Source organism: Chrysochloris asiatica, unplaced genomic scaffold (assembly GCF_000296735.1).
Source record: "Chrysochloris asiatica unplaced genomic scaffold, ChrAsi1.0 scaffold00214, whole genome shotgun sequence".
In the NCBI taxonomy this organism is placed as follows: domain Eukaryota; kingdom Metazoa; phylum Chordata; class Mammalia; order Afrosoricida; family Chrysochloridae; genus Chrysochloris; species Chrysochloris asiatica.
The window spans coordinates 3,389,439-3,407,257 of record NW_006408732.1 but is presented as its reverse complement, the minus strand read 5'-3'; the positions used below and the strand labels follow the sequence as shown (position 1 = coordinate 3,407,257).

General features: G+C 40.4%; 1 protein-coding gene across 1 annotated transcript in view; it reads left to right on the top strand.

Annotated features, from left to right (window-relative positions):
- Window positions 1–599: 599 nt before the first annotated feature.
- Window positions 600–17,819, top strand: part of ANXA3 (annexin A3) — a 55,084-nt gene continuing 37,864 nt past the window's right edge. The window contains exons 1-5 of the mRNA XM_006872901.1: window positions 600–656; window positions 776–863; window positions 5,106–5,200; window positions 10,635–10,748; window positions 14,924–15,014. Coding sequence (XP_006872963.1) covers window positions 600–656; window positions 776–863; window positions 5,106–5,200; window positions 10,635–10,748; window positions 14,924–15,014 — 445 coding nt within the window. The remainder of the gene's footprint in view (window positions 657–775; window positions 864–5,105; window positions 5,201–10,634; window positions 10,749–14,923; window positions 15,015–17,819) is intronic.

The following is a 17,819-nucleotide window of genomic DNA, read 5'->3' as shown; positions in this document are numbered from 1 at the left end:
ACAATTGATTGCTCTAGAGAACCAGTGTGACTTGCTACATAAGAGAGGAGAGATAGATACTGTGTTGCATATATGATGGTGTGGGTTCTGACTCATAACAACCCTGTTTAGGGTTTCTGAGGCTGTGAATCTTTACAGGAGCAAAAACTTCACCTTTCTCCCATGGAACGGCTGGTAGTGATGAACTGCTGACCTTGAGATTAGCAGCCCAACTTGTAACCATTTCGCTGCCAGATCTAGATACCATGTTATGAGGCGTTATTGACCCTATGGTACAAATCTCACCTTCCAGAAGGGAGACCCGGGTTCAGTGCCTGCTCATACACCTTAAGCACCTTAAGCACAGCCATCTGCCATTCAAGACTGTATGCTGCCGTGATGTTGAACAGGTTTCAGTGAAGCCTCCGGACTCACATGGAATAGGAGGAAAGGCTGGTGATATCCAATTCAGAGAATCAACTATTAAAAGCCCTCTGGATCCCAACAGTGGATCCCCAACCAATGTAGGGAATGGGACAGTACTGATGGTGCAGGATTGTCTGGTCAGTGTTTTGTCTCTGTGTGTGGGTCACCGTGAGTCAGAAGATGACTTGATGGTAATGAACAGCAACAAAGATGTTATGTTGCCAAACTTTCTGGGAGAGGACACTCTTGAAGTAATTCTGAAATGGTAAGAAAATGTGTAAATTCCAGATTTATCATATATTGATTATGCATATGTAATCTAAACAGGCATCCTTTTGAACTGATGGAACATTAAAATATTTTCTTCTAGGTTGGACATCGAGGGACAATTAAAGATTATCCAGGCTTCAGCCCTTCAGTGGATGCTGAAGGTGTTCGCAAGGCAATCAGAGGAATTGGTGAGTGTGGCTTTGTGGGTTAATGCACTGGACTGCAGTCAGTTTGAACCACAAAGTTGGTGGTTCAAATTCACTAGCTGCTCCTTGGGAACCCTATACAAGGTCACTATGGGTCAGAACCAACTCAGCAGCACTTAACAACATCAACTTTACAATTCGTCTATCTGGGTGGCACGAATTGGTACGTGCTCGACTACTAGCCAAAAGATTAGTGGTTCAAACTCACCCAAAAGTTAGCTAGGAAAATGATCTGTTTCTGAAAGATTATTGCCTTGAAAACCCTATGGAGCAGTTTTATTGTTTATGCATGAGATTTCCATGAGTCAGAATCAATTTTATGGCAACTAACAATCACTTTATAATTCTTTTTGTAATGTTGAAGCAAATCTAGAAATACACAGTCCAAAAGTACCTAGATTAACTTTGCCCAAGTTGGTTTACTCAGAAAAGTCCAGACTGTTTTCAAAATTGGTAAATAATCAGGAAAAGTATAGAGAACCCAGGTTTTATTAAATCTTAACATTTGTCTTATTCACATTAAAAATAACTACCACGACCACTGGTTCTACCAATGATGATAATCACAATAATAAAATCATCGCAGATGGAGCTGAAAGTCCCCTCCCACTCCTCCTCGGTCACATTCCCACTCCATTCCCTACATAACACAATCCTAAATTAGAGCTTCTTATTCCCGTGAAACATCTTGTACCACAGCTATAGATGTATGTATGTATTATTATTTCACATTGTTACACTATAAAATTGGAATCATCCTCTATACGTTCTCTTGCAACTTGGTTTTGTCTAACCTTAACATTATATTTTTGAAATGTATCCCTGCTTTTATGTTTAGCTTAAGTTCATTAATTTTAACTGCATAGTAAACTATTGCACCACTATACCATAAAGTGGGACCATTGATGGGACAGTCAAATGGCTTGAAATTGTTTTCTATTACATTCTAAAAATACTGCAATGAATATTCCTGTTTATGTCTCCTTGTGCACATTTGCTAGTATTTCTCTTGAATATAACAAGAATTGGAATTTTTAGATTGAAGGGAGATGATTGTTCTCAAATTAACTAGAAATTCGATCAAACTGCTTTATGAAATAAATGTGTAAATTAGCATTCTACCAGCAGTGTGCGAGGCTTCTTCTTGCTCTGTATTTTTACCAATACTTACTATGCTCAGACTATTAAATTTTCTGATTTAGTGAGACTAAAATTATATTTCATCTAACATGTGTGTTAGTTTCATAGCTCCTATCCTCCCCCATTACTGAAAAGCATCTTTTCTCGTTTGCTTCCTTTTTCATGAATTGCTTCTTCATATCTTCTGCCCATTTTTTTAAAATTGAGTTGTCTTTTTCTATGTGATTGGAAAAAAGTTTAAAAAAAATAAATTCTTGATACCAACCTTTTCATATTTTCAAATAAAAACCATGAAAATGTCTTCTACTCTATAGTTTTCTTAAAACATTGGCTATAACACCTTTCATTGCATCCAAGTTTTAAATTTTAGTGAAGTCAAATTAGTTTTGTCTGTATGATTTATGCTAATTACGTCTTGTTTTAGAAACCTTTCTCTATAATGAGGACATAGATATCGTCTCTATTTTCTTCCCAAAGTTTAAATTTTTTGTTTTTCACACTGAGATATTTAATACAACTGGAATTCTTATTTGCACATAGTATTTAAAATTCTGGTGTGGCACTGTAGGATAAGCACTAGATTGCTAACAACAAGGTTGGGGTTTCAGACCTACCAGGCACTCCTCAGAAACCCTGTGCAGGGTTGCTATGCATCAGAACTGACTCAGTGGCACGTAACAACAATTTTATTTTATCCAAATGGACAGTTAATTGTCCAAGCGCTATTTATTGAAGAATTTATTCTTTTAATACTGATTTTTAATCACCTTTGTTTTATGTAAAGTTCTTTTGGTTTTATTTTTTCTGCTCTCTGGTTAGTTCCATTGGTCGATTTGTCTCTTCCTATACCAGGAGTCCTGGTATGGCACTGTGGGTTAACTGCAAAGTCATTTGAATTGCAAAGTCATCAGTTCAAGCTCACCAGTCACTCCTTGCAAACCCTATACAAGGTCGCTATGAGACAGAACTGACTCAATGGCACTTAACAACAACAACAAAATGCTAGTAATGGTGTTCTGGTGTGGTGCTGTGTGATAAAGCACTGGGCCTCAAAGTCAGTGTGAATTGCACATTGGTGGTCCAAATTCACCAGCCGCTCCTTGGAAACCCTATACAGGTCAGTCAGAACTGACTCAACGGCACTTAACAACAACAACAATGCCAATAATGATAAGCACTGAACTGTGAACTACAAGGTCCACAGTTCAAGTCTGCCAACCGCTCCGTAGGAGAAAATGAGGCTTTCTGCTCCCATGAAGATTTAAAGCTTTGGAAACCTGTTACAGGGTTGCTATGAGTCAGAACAGATTCCATGGCACTTAACAACAACAAAAAATGGCAATACCAGCAAGTCCTGGTGGCACAATGGTTAAGCACTCAGCTGTTAATCAAAAGGTTGGCAGTTTGAACTCACCCATTGCTTCCATAGGAGAAAGACTTAGTGATGTGTATCCACAAAGGTTACAGCCAAGACAACTCTTTAGGGCATTTCTACTCTGTTCCTTGGAGTTACTGTCAGCCAGAATCAACTCCATGGCACTCAGCAACAACATGTCAACACCATGTTGTCATAATAACTACAACTTTTTAATGAAGTGTCTAGTAGGGTGAGGACTTTTCTTGCCCCTGTACCCTCTTATATAAATTTGAGAACCGTCTTGTCAAATGCAGTGAAATATACCTTACCATATGTATTTTATTTCAACGTAATATTATCTTATTTTTCACCTGTTTTGTGGATTTTCTTTTTTCTATTTTCAAAAGTTAGTTCTTTATCTGTTTGATTGCCCTATTCATACACAGATTTGAATAGTCTTATTCAGACTGTTTCGGGAGGTAAATGCCTACTGGGATGAATTTGTGGTCTATTCTATTGCCTGTCTTACTTGATATTGTTTTTTCATAATTTTTTTTTTTTTCCATTTTGATTTGCAAGCACACTTTGAGAAGCAACACACACACACACTTTCTCAGTTAGGAATCAGGTTTCATAATGGTATTTGCAGCAGATCCAGTTTGAACCAGCAGCTTGGTTTGGTTACTGGTCTTGAACATTTGCAAGTGAATTCACAGCTTTCCAACCCCACTGTAGTCCCATCTTGCAAATGAGGTGAACACAACTTTTTGCATTTATCTTAATATTGTAGTTACCAAGAAACAATGACTTTGAGATCATTAGGAAACAGGTCAGCATCAGTCCTGGTCTGATATTCCCACTTACTTACAAACACGTAGGTAAGCATATGGGTATGCAGTATATGAAAGCTGTGAACCAGAGCTAGAAATACATGTTTTGGAGTCAAAGAGGTTGGAGTTCAAAGTCTTGCTACCCCAAGGCACTGTGTGACTTTTTCAAGTGAGACAAGTCTCTAAGCATTAGTGTCATCACCTTTAGGATAACGTACTCATACCTACCACACAGGACCCCTGCGAATACTAGCTATGACAACAAATAACATGGTACCTGGTAAATGGTAGGTTCTCAATAAATCTCCCTCTTTTCTCTAGAGGGAAAAAAAAATAGTTTGATAACCATTAGGGGTATGTGTGTCATTAAGTTCTGACTCTATATAGGGTTTCTGAGATCTTCACAGAAGCAGAAAGCCTCATCTTTCTCTCATGGAGCAGCTGGTAGATTTATATTGCTGACCTTGCAGTTAGCAGCCCAACTCATAACCCACTAAATACTCTACCAGGTCTCCTGAACAAGTAGGAGGTAAGAGAGCGAAGGTGAGAAGACAAAAACTGAACTTTTAAGGGAGAACAGAATAATAAATCCTTTATGGTATGCCTGCTCTCTGATCTACAGATAGGAATATTTGGGCAATGATTGTTTTCTTCTCCAAAACAATCCAAATAAAGTTAATTTTCATTTGTAAGAGATAACCGTCCCCCCTGTCCCCCCCGAAAAAAAGTCCTAAAATGAAAGCAGTAGAGTCCGACGTGGTAAGAACCTAGAAATTAAAATGAAAATACCTTACTCTCTATTTGTTTCAGCCCATTAATCATTTTTCTTTTGTTGAAGGCAGTTCTATGGAACATCTTTGGGTTGACAGTAAGTAAACTGATTTTTGTTTCATTTAGGAACCGATGAGAAGACGCTCATCAACATTCTGACAGAGAGGTCTAACGCACAGAGGCAGCTGATCATTAAGGAATATCAAGCAGCGTATGGAAAGGTACAAGTCGATTAACTTAACAGCCAGTAAAGAGATAAGTCCTCATTTACTAGGGGTGCTCCCATGTGACTATGCCCACAGGTCATTCATTCCAAGCCTTAGTGTCACAGAAAGTGCTCTGTGTATCCATTCAGCAGCCTGGAACCTGTGTCTAAGTACTGCCCTAAGCAGAACCTGGGTCTTGGTACTGCCTAATGACCTTGGACATGTTGCTTGAACTTTATGGGTCTTGATTTCTTCACCTGTAAAATAGAGATGGTTACCTTGATTATTGCTTCTAAATTGGAGGTGATTTGGCAATGTCCAGAGAGAGTTTTGATTGTCACAGTTAGGGGGAAGGGGTGCTTTTGACATCTAAGCGAACAGTGCACAAAAAAGGGGTAGCTGACCTGTACTGTAAACAATGCCATGGCTGACAGGTTGTATCTTAAATGATCTTTAATTTCTCTTCTAACTTTAAAATGTGTATGTAAGTTTAATTCATTCAATAAATCAAAACTTACTAAGTACAAGAAACTTGCTATATAAGAATGAGTTAGACTTGGTCCTTGCCATACACAGTTTCTCTATTTTACACATAGTGATCTAGTCTTCTGGAGACAGGAAGGAACAATGGTGACATAATGTTTAAGCACTTGACTCTCAGCCAAAAAATGAACCAAAAGTTCAAAAGTTGCCTGCGAACCAAAATTTCAAATGTGCCTTTGGCTCTAGAGGAGAATTGTCGTGGTGATCTGCTTCTGCAAAAATTACAGCCTGAGAAACTCTATCGAGCAGTTCTACTCCGTCATATCGAGTAACTATGTGGTGGAATCGACTCGAGAACACCCCAAAACCACAGCGGCAACAACAGTATCAGGAGGGGCCCTAGCCATTGTAGTGTGCTCTCCTGTATAGAGTGTCTGAGAGTGACTGGTAGGTTTGAACTGTTGACCTTATGGTACAAAAGTGTGAAAACACTTTCATGGACCTAACATCCTATCGGATATAAAATAATAAAGTAAATATTTATCTATAAAAGAAGTTCTGATGTGGTCCTGTAAGACAAGCACTGGATTTGCTTACAGCAGGGTCAACATTTCAAACCTACCGGCTACTCCTCAGAAACCCTATACAGGGTTGCTAGGAGTCAAAACTGACCCAATAGCACTTAACAGTAACAACATGAAAAAAGAAAATAAAACAGTGATGGGGTAGAGAATGGCTTCATTTTCTAGGGTGGTGAAGAAATGTGACTATGGAGTTGTTGAACCTTCCTGTAAACTAAGACTGAGTGATACTAAGTGTTTCAGGCAGCCGGTACAGCAAATGCAAAAACACTGAGGCGGAAACAAGCTAATATCTGAGGAGCAGAAATCATTCCAATGTAGCAGGAAGGTAGCAAGTGAGAGGGAGCCGAGGGAGCAGATGGGATAGATGGGAGGTTTAGAACATACTAGGCCTTCAGGTATTGCTACAGTGTTAAGATTTTCTTCTAAGGAGAACTGGGAGTCATTGGAGGCTTATAACCAGGAAAATAATCCAGTTTGTATCCTTAAAAGGTTTGACTATTGTGGTTAATGGACTACAGAGGGGAAAGGTTGGAAACAGAGACCAGCCAGGTGACTGGATGGTCAAGGTGAGAGACGTGAGTGTCTAGTGACCATTCTTAGGCTGCTCAGGTATCATCTCTTGAAAGTGTTATCCTAGCCTCCATCAAGGCATCCTTCTCCATGTTCCTTCTATCAGATTTTAACATATTTGATGGAAATTTTATCTTTGCATATGTCTGTTTTTCCTATTACGGCATAATGTCCTAGAGGCAAGGATTGTGTCTGCCTCACCTTTAAATAAATGTCTAGCACAATAAATATTTGTTGATTAAATGAATTGCCAAATTTCTGGGCAAGGCAGCACATTTGGGCATGTTGTTGTGTTAGGTGCTGTTGAGTCGGTTCTGACACATAGCGACCCTATGCACAACAGAACAAAACACTACCCAGTCCTGTGCCACCCTCACAATTGTTTTACTGTTGAGCCCATTGCTGCTGCCACTGTACCACTCCATCTCATTGGGCGTCTCCCTCTTTTTTGCGGACCCTCCACTTTACCAAGCATGACGTCGTTCTCCAGGGACTGGTTCCTCCTGATAATATGTCCGACGTATGAAAGGTGAAGTCTGGCCACCTTGACTTCTAAGGAATATTCTGGTTATACTTCCAGCACAGATTTGTTTGTTCTTCTGGCAGTCCATGGTACTTTTAATATTCTTCTCCAACAGCATAATGCAAATGCATCCATTTGTCTACTGACAATGTGTTATACTGTGGGAACTTGCATGTTGCTATGATATGGAAGCTATGACTCTGGTATTTTAAATGCCAGCAGGGTCACCCATGGAGGACAGGCTTTAGTTGAGCTTCCAGACTAAGACAAAATAGAAAGGAAGTCAACTACTTCAGAATATTTATCCACTGAAAATCATCTGAATAGCAGTGGAATAAAAAACTGTCAGATAGCACATTCTTTGTATCGGGAACGTAAATGATCCACTGACTGTTCAGCATTTTTAAAATAGGAAGACTAAGGGAAATAATCATTTCTCACAGTAGGGTAGAGTAAAAGTGTGTGAGATTTCACAAGTTGAGTTGAAGACAAATGGTAGTTGAATTCAGCATTTAGGAACCCCCCTCCCCCCCCAAAGTGATGGAAGCAGAGCTAGGGACACTTGGCTCCATCCTGTTTGTTTCTGCAAAGGCATGTCCCTGCTGTGCCCCGCAGGGGTGTGCTAAATGCTGATCTGTACCCACATTGTGTGGCAGTCCAGAAAGCTGCCATTCTCTGTTTCAGGAGCAGTCTGAGGGGGAAAACGCATTCTGTAGCATTTCTTTGACTATTGAAAATTGAAACTTGTTACCTATCTTAAAGCAGGGAAGATGGACCAGACAAATGTACTGTGTGAATGCAGTGCAAGAGTACACTATCACTGAGCAGTGTTCACCCATTGCCACATTCAGGGGTAGACATTTACAGCAGTGGTCAGAGAATAGCTTCTGATTTCCCCTTAGTTCCAGCAAGCTCTCACCAGGTGCTAGTGACCAACTAGTATCCCTCCCTTCCCTTTTTTATTACCCTGAGCTCCTTGGTAGTCACTGAGTTGTTGTTGTTGTTAGGTGCCATCGAGTCGATACCGACCCGACCCATAGCGACCTTATGCACCGCAGAACGAAACACTGCCCAATCCTGGGCCAACCTTACTACTGTTGCCACACTTGAGTCCATCAATGCTGTCACTTGGCCAATCCATCTCGTTGGGGGTCTTCCTCTTTTTTTTTTCTGACCCTCCACCTTACCAAACATGATATCCTTCTCCAGTGACTGGTCCCTCCTGACAATATGTTCAAAGTATGAGAGGCGAAGTTTGGCCATCTTGGCCTCCAAGGAACACTCTGGCTGCACTTCTTCCAAAATGGATCTATTGGTTCTTTTGGCAGCCCATGGCACTTTCAATATTCTCCTCCAACACCATGACTCAAATGCGACAATTCTTCTACGGTCTTCCTTATTCACTGTCCAGCTTTCACATGCATATGAGGTTATTGAAAATACCCTGGCTTGGGTCAGGCACACCTTAGTTTTCAAGCGGACATCTTTGTTCTTTGACACTTTAAAAAGGTCTTGTGCAACAGATTTGCCTAATGCAATATGTTGTTTGATTTCTTGACTGCTGCTTACGCGAGTGTCACTGAGAGGAATGTTAAAAAAAAAAAAAAAAAAGTCACCGTGGGTGCTATCTGACCTTGTCTGACTTCACAGGGAGGAGGAGAGTCCTCAGCAAAAAGTCAATTCCTGTGAGGCTGAGGTCAGGCATGCCTCCAACTTTGTACATTCTCTACCAGTTTTAACACCAACCATACCTCTGACAACACTTTCTACTGATTTTGATATTTCATTACAGTGGCAACAGAGAATTCAAACACCATGATCAAAGTTACGGGGCTTATTAGGGATGTTAACAGGTTATAATTCAGGAACAGAAATACTTAGGGTGTAGTTTTTCTAGTCAGTACAGCCTCTCCTCAGCTTTACCCACAGGCAGACCTTTCTCTGGTCCTTGGCCTCTCAGCCATGGTCCCTTAGCCTCTGTCCTGCTTCAGCAATGTTACAAAGCTCTTTTAGCACTACTGACAAATGTCCAAAGGGTACTCTGTTACACCTAGAGGCCATAGCTTGAAGGCATGTGACTCCTTGGTTCAGCAAACTTAGCTCCACAACACACTCCAGAAGTGAACCTCCTACACAAAGGCACTCTGCTTCACTTTGTCTGTGGCCTGGGGAACCCACCACTCTGCCTGGTGAACTGGCTCTTGGTTCTGCTGCTACTGTCCTTTGCTGCTGCTCTTCTGCTCCTCCTCCAGTGCTATAGCTTTCCGTCCCTGGGTCAAGGAAGTTCGATATGTAGGGATCTCAGGGTCCAAAGGACACCCCTCTTCCCCCACTTCTGACTCTTCCTCCTTGAGGGAGATGTGATTCCCTGCTTCTGAGATGGCTCATTTTATACACATGGTAGTGTTCCAAGTTTTTGTAATAAAAATTTACCCTGTTAGCAATCATTCATAACTGAATCATTTAATCCTATTAGCATCTTCTCTCTGGTAGCGTAGTGGTTATGAATCAGGCTGCGAACCTCAGGGTCAGCAGTTCGAAACTACCAGCTGTTCCGCAGGAGAAAGATGAGGCTTTCTGCTCCCGTAAAGATTTACAGCCTCGGAAACCCTGTACGGGGTCGCTATGAGTCAGAACCAACTCCACGGCACATAACAACAACATCATCAGGGGAAAAAATTTTGGTTTGTGGGTGTTAGGAAGAATATGGGTAAAAGAGCCATATGAAGTAATTTACTGCACTGCAAGGAAGGTACCTAGTAATAGGGCACCCCCTAGTATAAAGCTGGAGGTGCCTTTATGAGGCCCCCTCATGTTAATATAATAACCTGCATATTCAAACTCAGTTCTGGAGCTTCTAAACTAAGGACTAGGAAGAAAAGCCTGATGATGTGCTTCTGAAAATCATCTCATGGAAGCCTTATGGATACCAGTTCTCCTATCCACAACTGATCCTGAGCATGGAACCAGACCTGACAGCAGTTGATTCCCTTGTGTATGGGATTTTCATGAGTCAGGGATCAACTTGTTAGCACTAACAACAACAGTAGCTGTGGCATGCATCTAGTTCCCTCATTTAGCTTTTATGCAAAAAGCTTTTTATAAAGCAGAACATTTTAGAAATAACCATAAAATGCAGATTCATATCCATTGACATTTCTGTTTATTCCCAGTCAATGGCATGTTTTCATTTGGTCTTGAAACATATGTTCATCTTTCACTAGGTGACCTTAGGAAAGGAAATGAAAAGTGTTTCATGCTATCCTCTTTGGTAACATTTTATTTTTAGGAGTTGAAAGACGACTTGAAGAGTGATCTCTCTGGCAACTTTGAGCATATAATGGTAGCCCTTGTAACTCCACCGGCAGTGTTTGATGCAAAGCAGCTAAAGAAATCCATGAAGGTATGAACCCTTTGCAAGCCTTTTCTATCCAGGATTTGACTGTATCTTCAAAAGTAATAACTGATTTCTAGTACACAATTCACTGTGGTTCTAAATGTCGTAGACACAGATGGCATTTTGATGCGGTGCTTTTCATTCAAAATGACTGAAATCGGGAACAGTCATGTAACTTTTGAGTCCAAAGTTTCCTATGTCAAAAGAATCCTGACATAGGAAAATTTAGTTGGTTGGTTGTTTTTGCCATGTAGAATCCCATTTCCTAGCTGTTGTCATTAGAAGTAAATGATACGATGACATCAGCCCCATTGTTTGGCCAAAACTGATTATCCTTGATCCCCTGCTTTCCTTTATCCTTAAATCTCAGTAAGTCTGTTAGGTTTACTTCCAAAATCTGTCCCAAACGTGTGAATTTCTCTCAAAATCTATTGCTACCATCCTAGGCCAACCACCACCATCTTTTGGCTGGATTATTTCAGTAGCCTCCTAACTGGTCGCTTTGCTTCCATTTTGCTACCTCTGTCGTATTCTTCATAGTCCTGGTGTGATACTGTAGGATAAGCAGTGGAAAGCAAGGTCGATCTGAACCACATGGTTGGTGTTTCAAACTCACCAGCTGTTCCTCAGAATCCCTATACAGGGTAGCTATGAGTCAGAACTGACTTGATGGCACGTACCAAAAACAACAACAATATATTCTTCACAGAATAACCAAAATGATTTTTAGTACATATAAATCAGATTGTGCTAGTCACCTGCACAATTCTCCAGTGGCTCTAAATATGCTTTACCATGGCCTGCTTATATTACCCAGTACAGTCAGACACTTGCCTATCTGTGTGATTTTTTGTTTAAATACCCTCTTGCCCCCATCTTTAGTACTACAGTCATACTAGTCTGCTCTCTAATCATTGAACATTCTAAGCTTGTTCCCTTTTGGGGGTCTTTATATGTTATATTCCTTGTCTCAGGACTGCTTTTCTCCCAGACATGTTCAGTCGGTTCACTCAGTTTTATTTTCTTAAGTATTCCTGTTATTATTTTAAATGATCTTTTTTCTGTCCAGCTAAAAGGCAACCTCCATTATAGCAGGGAATCTGAGCTGTCTTGTTCTGTGTCCTCTGTTCCTAGAGCAGGACCTGGGGTGAAGTAGGTGCTCAGTACATACTTGTTAAAGGAAAGAAAGGACTCTAGGCCTAAGGTATAACCATATACTACTGTCTTCCCATCAGGGGTAGGAATCTTCCTTATCTTTTCTAGGGAAGAGATATGGAAGCGATATGGGTATGTCAGTTCAGATCTTCCAAAAACCAGATGTTGCTTTTGTTAAGTTCCATTGAGTTGGTTCCATCTCATAGTGACCCTGTATAAGGTTTCAGAGTTTGTAATTCTTTGCAAGAGTAAAAAGTCTCACCTTTCTCCCACAGAGCAGCTGGTGGGCTCAAACCACCGACATGATGGTTCAGAGTCCAGTGCTTATCTTACAGTCACCATGCTCCCCAAAGAAGCACATAACAAGGTAGAATTAGATGGGAGAGATTTATTGGGGATAAATTCCCATGAGGGCTAAAGGGAAAAATAAGCCAGGCAAACAGGGGTAAGCATTCAGCCTATGACACAGGTCTGAGTCCTGTGAAAGGAGAAAAGAGAAGAAAGTAGACTCGGAAGGGAAGACCATCAGTCTACAATGCAACTCTGAGATAGTGTTGGCTGATTGAGGAGGAGCTTTGGAGCACATTGTTCTTTGGAAGACTCCCATGTTGGACAGAAACAGCACTGCTCCAGTATCTGTTGTACTTATCATTAACTGTGCTTGTCAATAGCCTGGAGCGAGCATGATATTGGAGACAACACTGTAACAGATCCAAATATATGGCAATCAGAGGCTCTTGGCCAATAAAATTCTTTGCCACATATTCTCATAAAAGGAAATCTGAGCAATGTACTTTGATAGGTACCCCGAAGGCAGAGTTAAACAGATGCCAATAGTAAGAATTCAGTTCACCTACAAGGGTGAGAAAAAAATTGTTTTGCACACACAAAAAACCCCAAATAAATAGTCCAGTCCAGTGCTAGGTGTGATGGCAACACCATTATCAGTGACTCAGGCCCCTTTAGCTCATGGGTTTCACTTCGTGGTGAAAGAGGTCAGCTCCAGCTGCAGCCATTAGATCTTCATTTGAGTCAACTGAAAGGGATAATGGTCATAGAAGGGTCTAGCCTCTCTTTCTTAAGGACACGCCCTGAAATTATAGTTGATACTTCTGCATGTATATCGGTGCCCAGAACTTAGTTATATGGCTAAACCTAGCTGTAAATAAACGGAGAAACAGGGTCTCTATTTGAGCATTAGGTGCAGAGTTAAACTTTGAGGGTTCTATTACAAAGCAAGAAAAACGAAAGAGATACTAGAGGCAACTAGGAATGTCTGCCACAAAACAGAATTCAGCCTTGTTTTAAATGCTTCATTGGCCTTATTTGATCAAGTCCTCATGTAAATGAGTTCAGTTAGATTTAGTGATTTCAGTATAAACAGAGGTTCATGGGTAACTGATCTTCAAGTCACCTGGCCCAATAGTACACATTATTTATAAATCTTGAAAATCTTCCTGGGTCAAGAGGATAACATAATGTTAACCAAAGCAGTGCAGTGGTGCAAAGATTTAAAAAAAAAAAAAAAAAAAAAGCCCTTTTTCTACATACAGTAATGGATTTGAACACTCAGAAGAGTTAATACGATCAGGCTACTATTTCTAACCTTGAATGACAAGGTAAGGGGACAGTTTTTCACGGAGACAATTAGCTACATATCTAGTCCTAGTCCTGATTTTAGGAACTCTGGTAGTGTAGTGGTTACAAGTCGGGCTGCTAACCTCAAAGGGTGAGCAGATTGAAACTACCAACTGTTCCATGGGAGAAAGATGAAACTTTCTAGTCCCGTAAAGATTTAGAGCCTTGGAAACACCCCATGCAGGGTTGCTATGAGTTGGAACCGACTCCACGGCATACCACACCACCACCACCAGTTCTGATTTGGACTCCTGGTATGGCACTGTAGGATCAGCACTGGGCTGCAAACCACAAGGTTGGCAGTTCAAACCTACCAGCTGTTCCTCAGAAACACTATACAAGGTTGCTATGAGTCGGTACTAACTAAACGACACTTAACAACAGGTCTGATTGGATTTCCCTTCTTCCTGTGTTGCTCCAGGCAAAGAGATCAATTGTTGTGCCTTAGATGGTCACTTTCAAGCATCTAAAACCTCAGACACTACCCAAGGAACTAGAAGGTAGAATAGATGCACTAAACACTGTGTTAATGAACTGTGACTCATTATGAAACCATGACCCCAAACTTCCAAACCCAAATACCATATTCCGTGAGATATCGTTTCCACCTTTTGCCTATTCTAGATAGTTCTGTGATGAACTTTGGTCTGCATGTGTCTGTGGTGCTGCTTTCAATCCTCTTTCAACTCTGTTTTGGTATACCTAGGAAGAGAATTGCTGGAGTGGATGGTAAGTATTTAACTTTTTGAGGAACTATTTTCTACTGTAGCTATTGTTGTTGTTGTTGTTAAGTGCCATCGAGTCGGGTCCGACCCATAGCGACCCTGTACAGGGTTTCCGAGGGTATACCACATTGCAATTCATGTTTTTTAATATTAAGATAATGTGGAAATTAGAATTTTATTTTAGAGCACCATAGGATTTCTTTTTTAAGTTTTATTGTGAATTGACTGATAGAGAACATAAGCTTTACACCATCATTTCACTGTAGTGATTGCAGTCTCTTCCATGCACCATCATTCAACAGGATTTGCTTCTATTCCCTCTGTTTTTTTTGGGTGGGATGTACACAAAAATACTTAGGAATATATAATAATTTAAACAATATATAATCATTTAACCCACCAAAGGGTATATTCTGCAAGCCTGCTTCCTGGCCGCAAACACTCAGCCCCTCTCTTTCCATGAGTCTAGAGTCCTCAGCTGCTCTATCTCTCCATGTCCTCATCTCTGCCTCCATCTCTGGTACCACTTATAGCAGCATAGGATTTTATAACATTTCAGTCAAAATTGTTTTCTTAGCTGTATTAAGCAAGATATCAGGACTGAATTGCATGATACTAATTTTTTAAGTGCTCTAAAAATCAGTATTCTTGTTCTTTTTTTAGGGAACTGGAACAAATGAAAATGCATTGATTGAAATTCTAACCACCAGGACAAGCAGGCAGATGAAGGAGATCTCTCAAGCCTACTATACAGGTAGTCTTACATTCTGCTTACACTAGAGTGCCTGGCCCAAGCCATGTATGTTTAATAGCCCCATACGCATGCAAAACCTAGAAAATGGATGATAAAGACTGAAAATGAATTGGTGGCGGTAATGTGCCCTGGAGTCGGTTCCGGCTCATAGCGACCCTGCGTAGGGTTTCTGAGGCTGTAAATCTTTACTAGAGCAGAAAGCCTCATCATTCTCCAGTGGAATGGCTGGTAGTTTTAAACTATTGACCTTGAGTTGAGCAGCCTGACTCATAACCGCTACGCTACCAGAGCTCCTTGAAAATGAATTGATACCTCTGAATTATGATATTGAATATACCATATACTCAAGTATATTGAGTATGCTATGGACTGCTAGAAGGACAAACAAAAATAGCTTGCAATAAATACAGTCAGAACGCATCTCAGAAGCAAGGGTGGTGAGACTTGATCCATGTACTTTGGACCAGTCCCTGGAGAAGGACATCATGCTTGGTAAAGTAGAGGGTCATTGAAAAAGAGTAAAACCTTAACAAAGTGGATTGGCCCAGTGGCAAAAACAGTGGGTTCAAACAATTGTGGGGATGGTGCAGGACCAGGCAGTGCTTTGTTCTGTGTTATATACGTCCCTTGTCTGTGAGAAATGGCTCAGTGTCACCTAACAACAACCCAATTCTAGAAGCCAATGTTGCTTTTCCCAGCAAACCACCAACATCTTTTACACCAGAATTTTGAGGAGAGAAGACTTATCAGAGGAAGATGGCAGTCTTAAATGGACTAAAGATGGTGGATTTTAAGAGAAGATTTTTATACAATCTAAGCTAGAAAGTACCCATTTGAAGTTCAAGGTCAGCGATTCAAGCTGACCAGCTGCTCCTTGGAAACCCTATACAGGGCCACTATTGGTCAGAACCGACTCAATGGCACTTAACAACAACAAGCTAGAAAGTGCTATTTAACAATTGCATTAATGCCTGGCATTTATGGTATTATAGCTGCAGTGGATTGTGCACTCAATAATCACTCTTCAATTGAATCAACTATTTTCATCAAACGTTGGTGAGACTCAAATCATTGTATATTATTAGATCATTATATATTATTATATGTTAAAACCACTCTGCAGAGTCAGGGAAGAATGGCAGAATGGACACTCCCACTCACTTCTCCAGCAACTAACTCACTGAACGATGAATAAAACAAGCTGAGACGGAGGTCCTAGAACTCCACATTACAGCTGAGATATTGGAGAGTTGGGGTAAATCCAGAAGAATGTGTAGGAGAGAAAGAATGGAGTCAGTTCAGAAGCCAGGAGCTCCTACTCATTAATATCAGGTGTGTTTGCTCAGGGCAGCCGTTTGAGGATGGGGCCTGGGTAACACATCAAACACTGAATATGAAAAAGAACCTAATCTGAGGAAAATTTAGCCCACAATTTTTTTAAAGGTGGTTAGTCCTGAGAGTTTATTGACTGCACAATTGGAAAGGGTGCTAGAGAGGTAAAAACACACCATTTCCACAGGAAAGTTGAGCCCCACTGCGTATGGCAATGTCTGTGAACAACTAACCACCCCTGCCTCCCACACATTCATATTGAATCTCAGAGACCAGGCATATAGAATTCCTCAACCACCACTGAAACAAAATGAAAAGGCCCACCTAGTGATTTTGAGGAGAAGCTATCAAGTACTCCATCGCTACTGGGTCATTCTGACTCATGGTGAACCTGCCGAGCTGAGGGGAACTGCCCACATGGGGTTCCCAAGGTTCTGCGTCTTTGCAGAAGTAGTGTGCTACAGCTTTCTCCTACAGAGCAGCTGGTGGGTGTGGAGCCTGGCCTTTCCGTCGGCAGCTGGACACTTGGCCACGGCTCCAAGTAGAATGTCCAATCGGAAAATAAATAGAATACAATTAAAAAAAAAATAACAAAATGCCCCAAGTTCAACAAAAATAGTATAGACAAGAAATTACAAGAGGGAAAGGAATAATCAAAACAAAACATGAAGAAAAAGAAATCTTTCCCATGGCAGCCAGAGAAATGCAGTCATCTGCTCATTTTCACTCTAAAGTGCTAAATATATTTAAAGAAAGCAAAACAAAACACATAGAAAACAAACTGGTGGGGTTCAGATTAATAAAACAAAACAAAACAAAAAACCCCACAGCCATCAAGTTGATTCAGACCCATAGTAGAACTGCTTCATGGATTTCCAATACTGCAGATATTTACGGGAGTAGACAATCTCATCTTTCTCTTGCAGACCGCCTGATGAGTTTGAACCACAAAATTTGGTAGTTAACAGTCTTAACACTTAACCATGTCACCAGGGCTCCATCAGGAAACACAGGGAGGAAAAAAAATGAAATTTAAGAAAGAGATTGAAATTTAAAATAATAATAATAATAATAATGAAAACCAAAAAAGAACTACTAAACCTGGAAAAATAAAACACTTAAATGATAAGAAGCAACAGAGATACTCAGCAATAGAGTCAAATGAACAGAAGATAGACTAAGTGAATTCGAAGATAAAATGATTGAATTGATCAGGTCTCAAGATAAAGAACAACAACAAAAAAAGTGTATAAACCCAAAAGAAATATGGGAAGAAATAAGACATCAAACATTAGAATTATTGAAATTCCAGAGTACCATGACAGCAGTAAAGCTGTGGTAACAATTTGCTAAGAGATAATCAGCGAGAATTTCCCAGACTTGAACAGAGGACTAAGTCTGCAAATTCAGGAAGCTACATGAACACAAGTCACAAGTGACACAAAAATAGCAACTCTGCAACATATCTTTTTT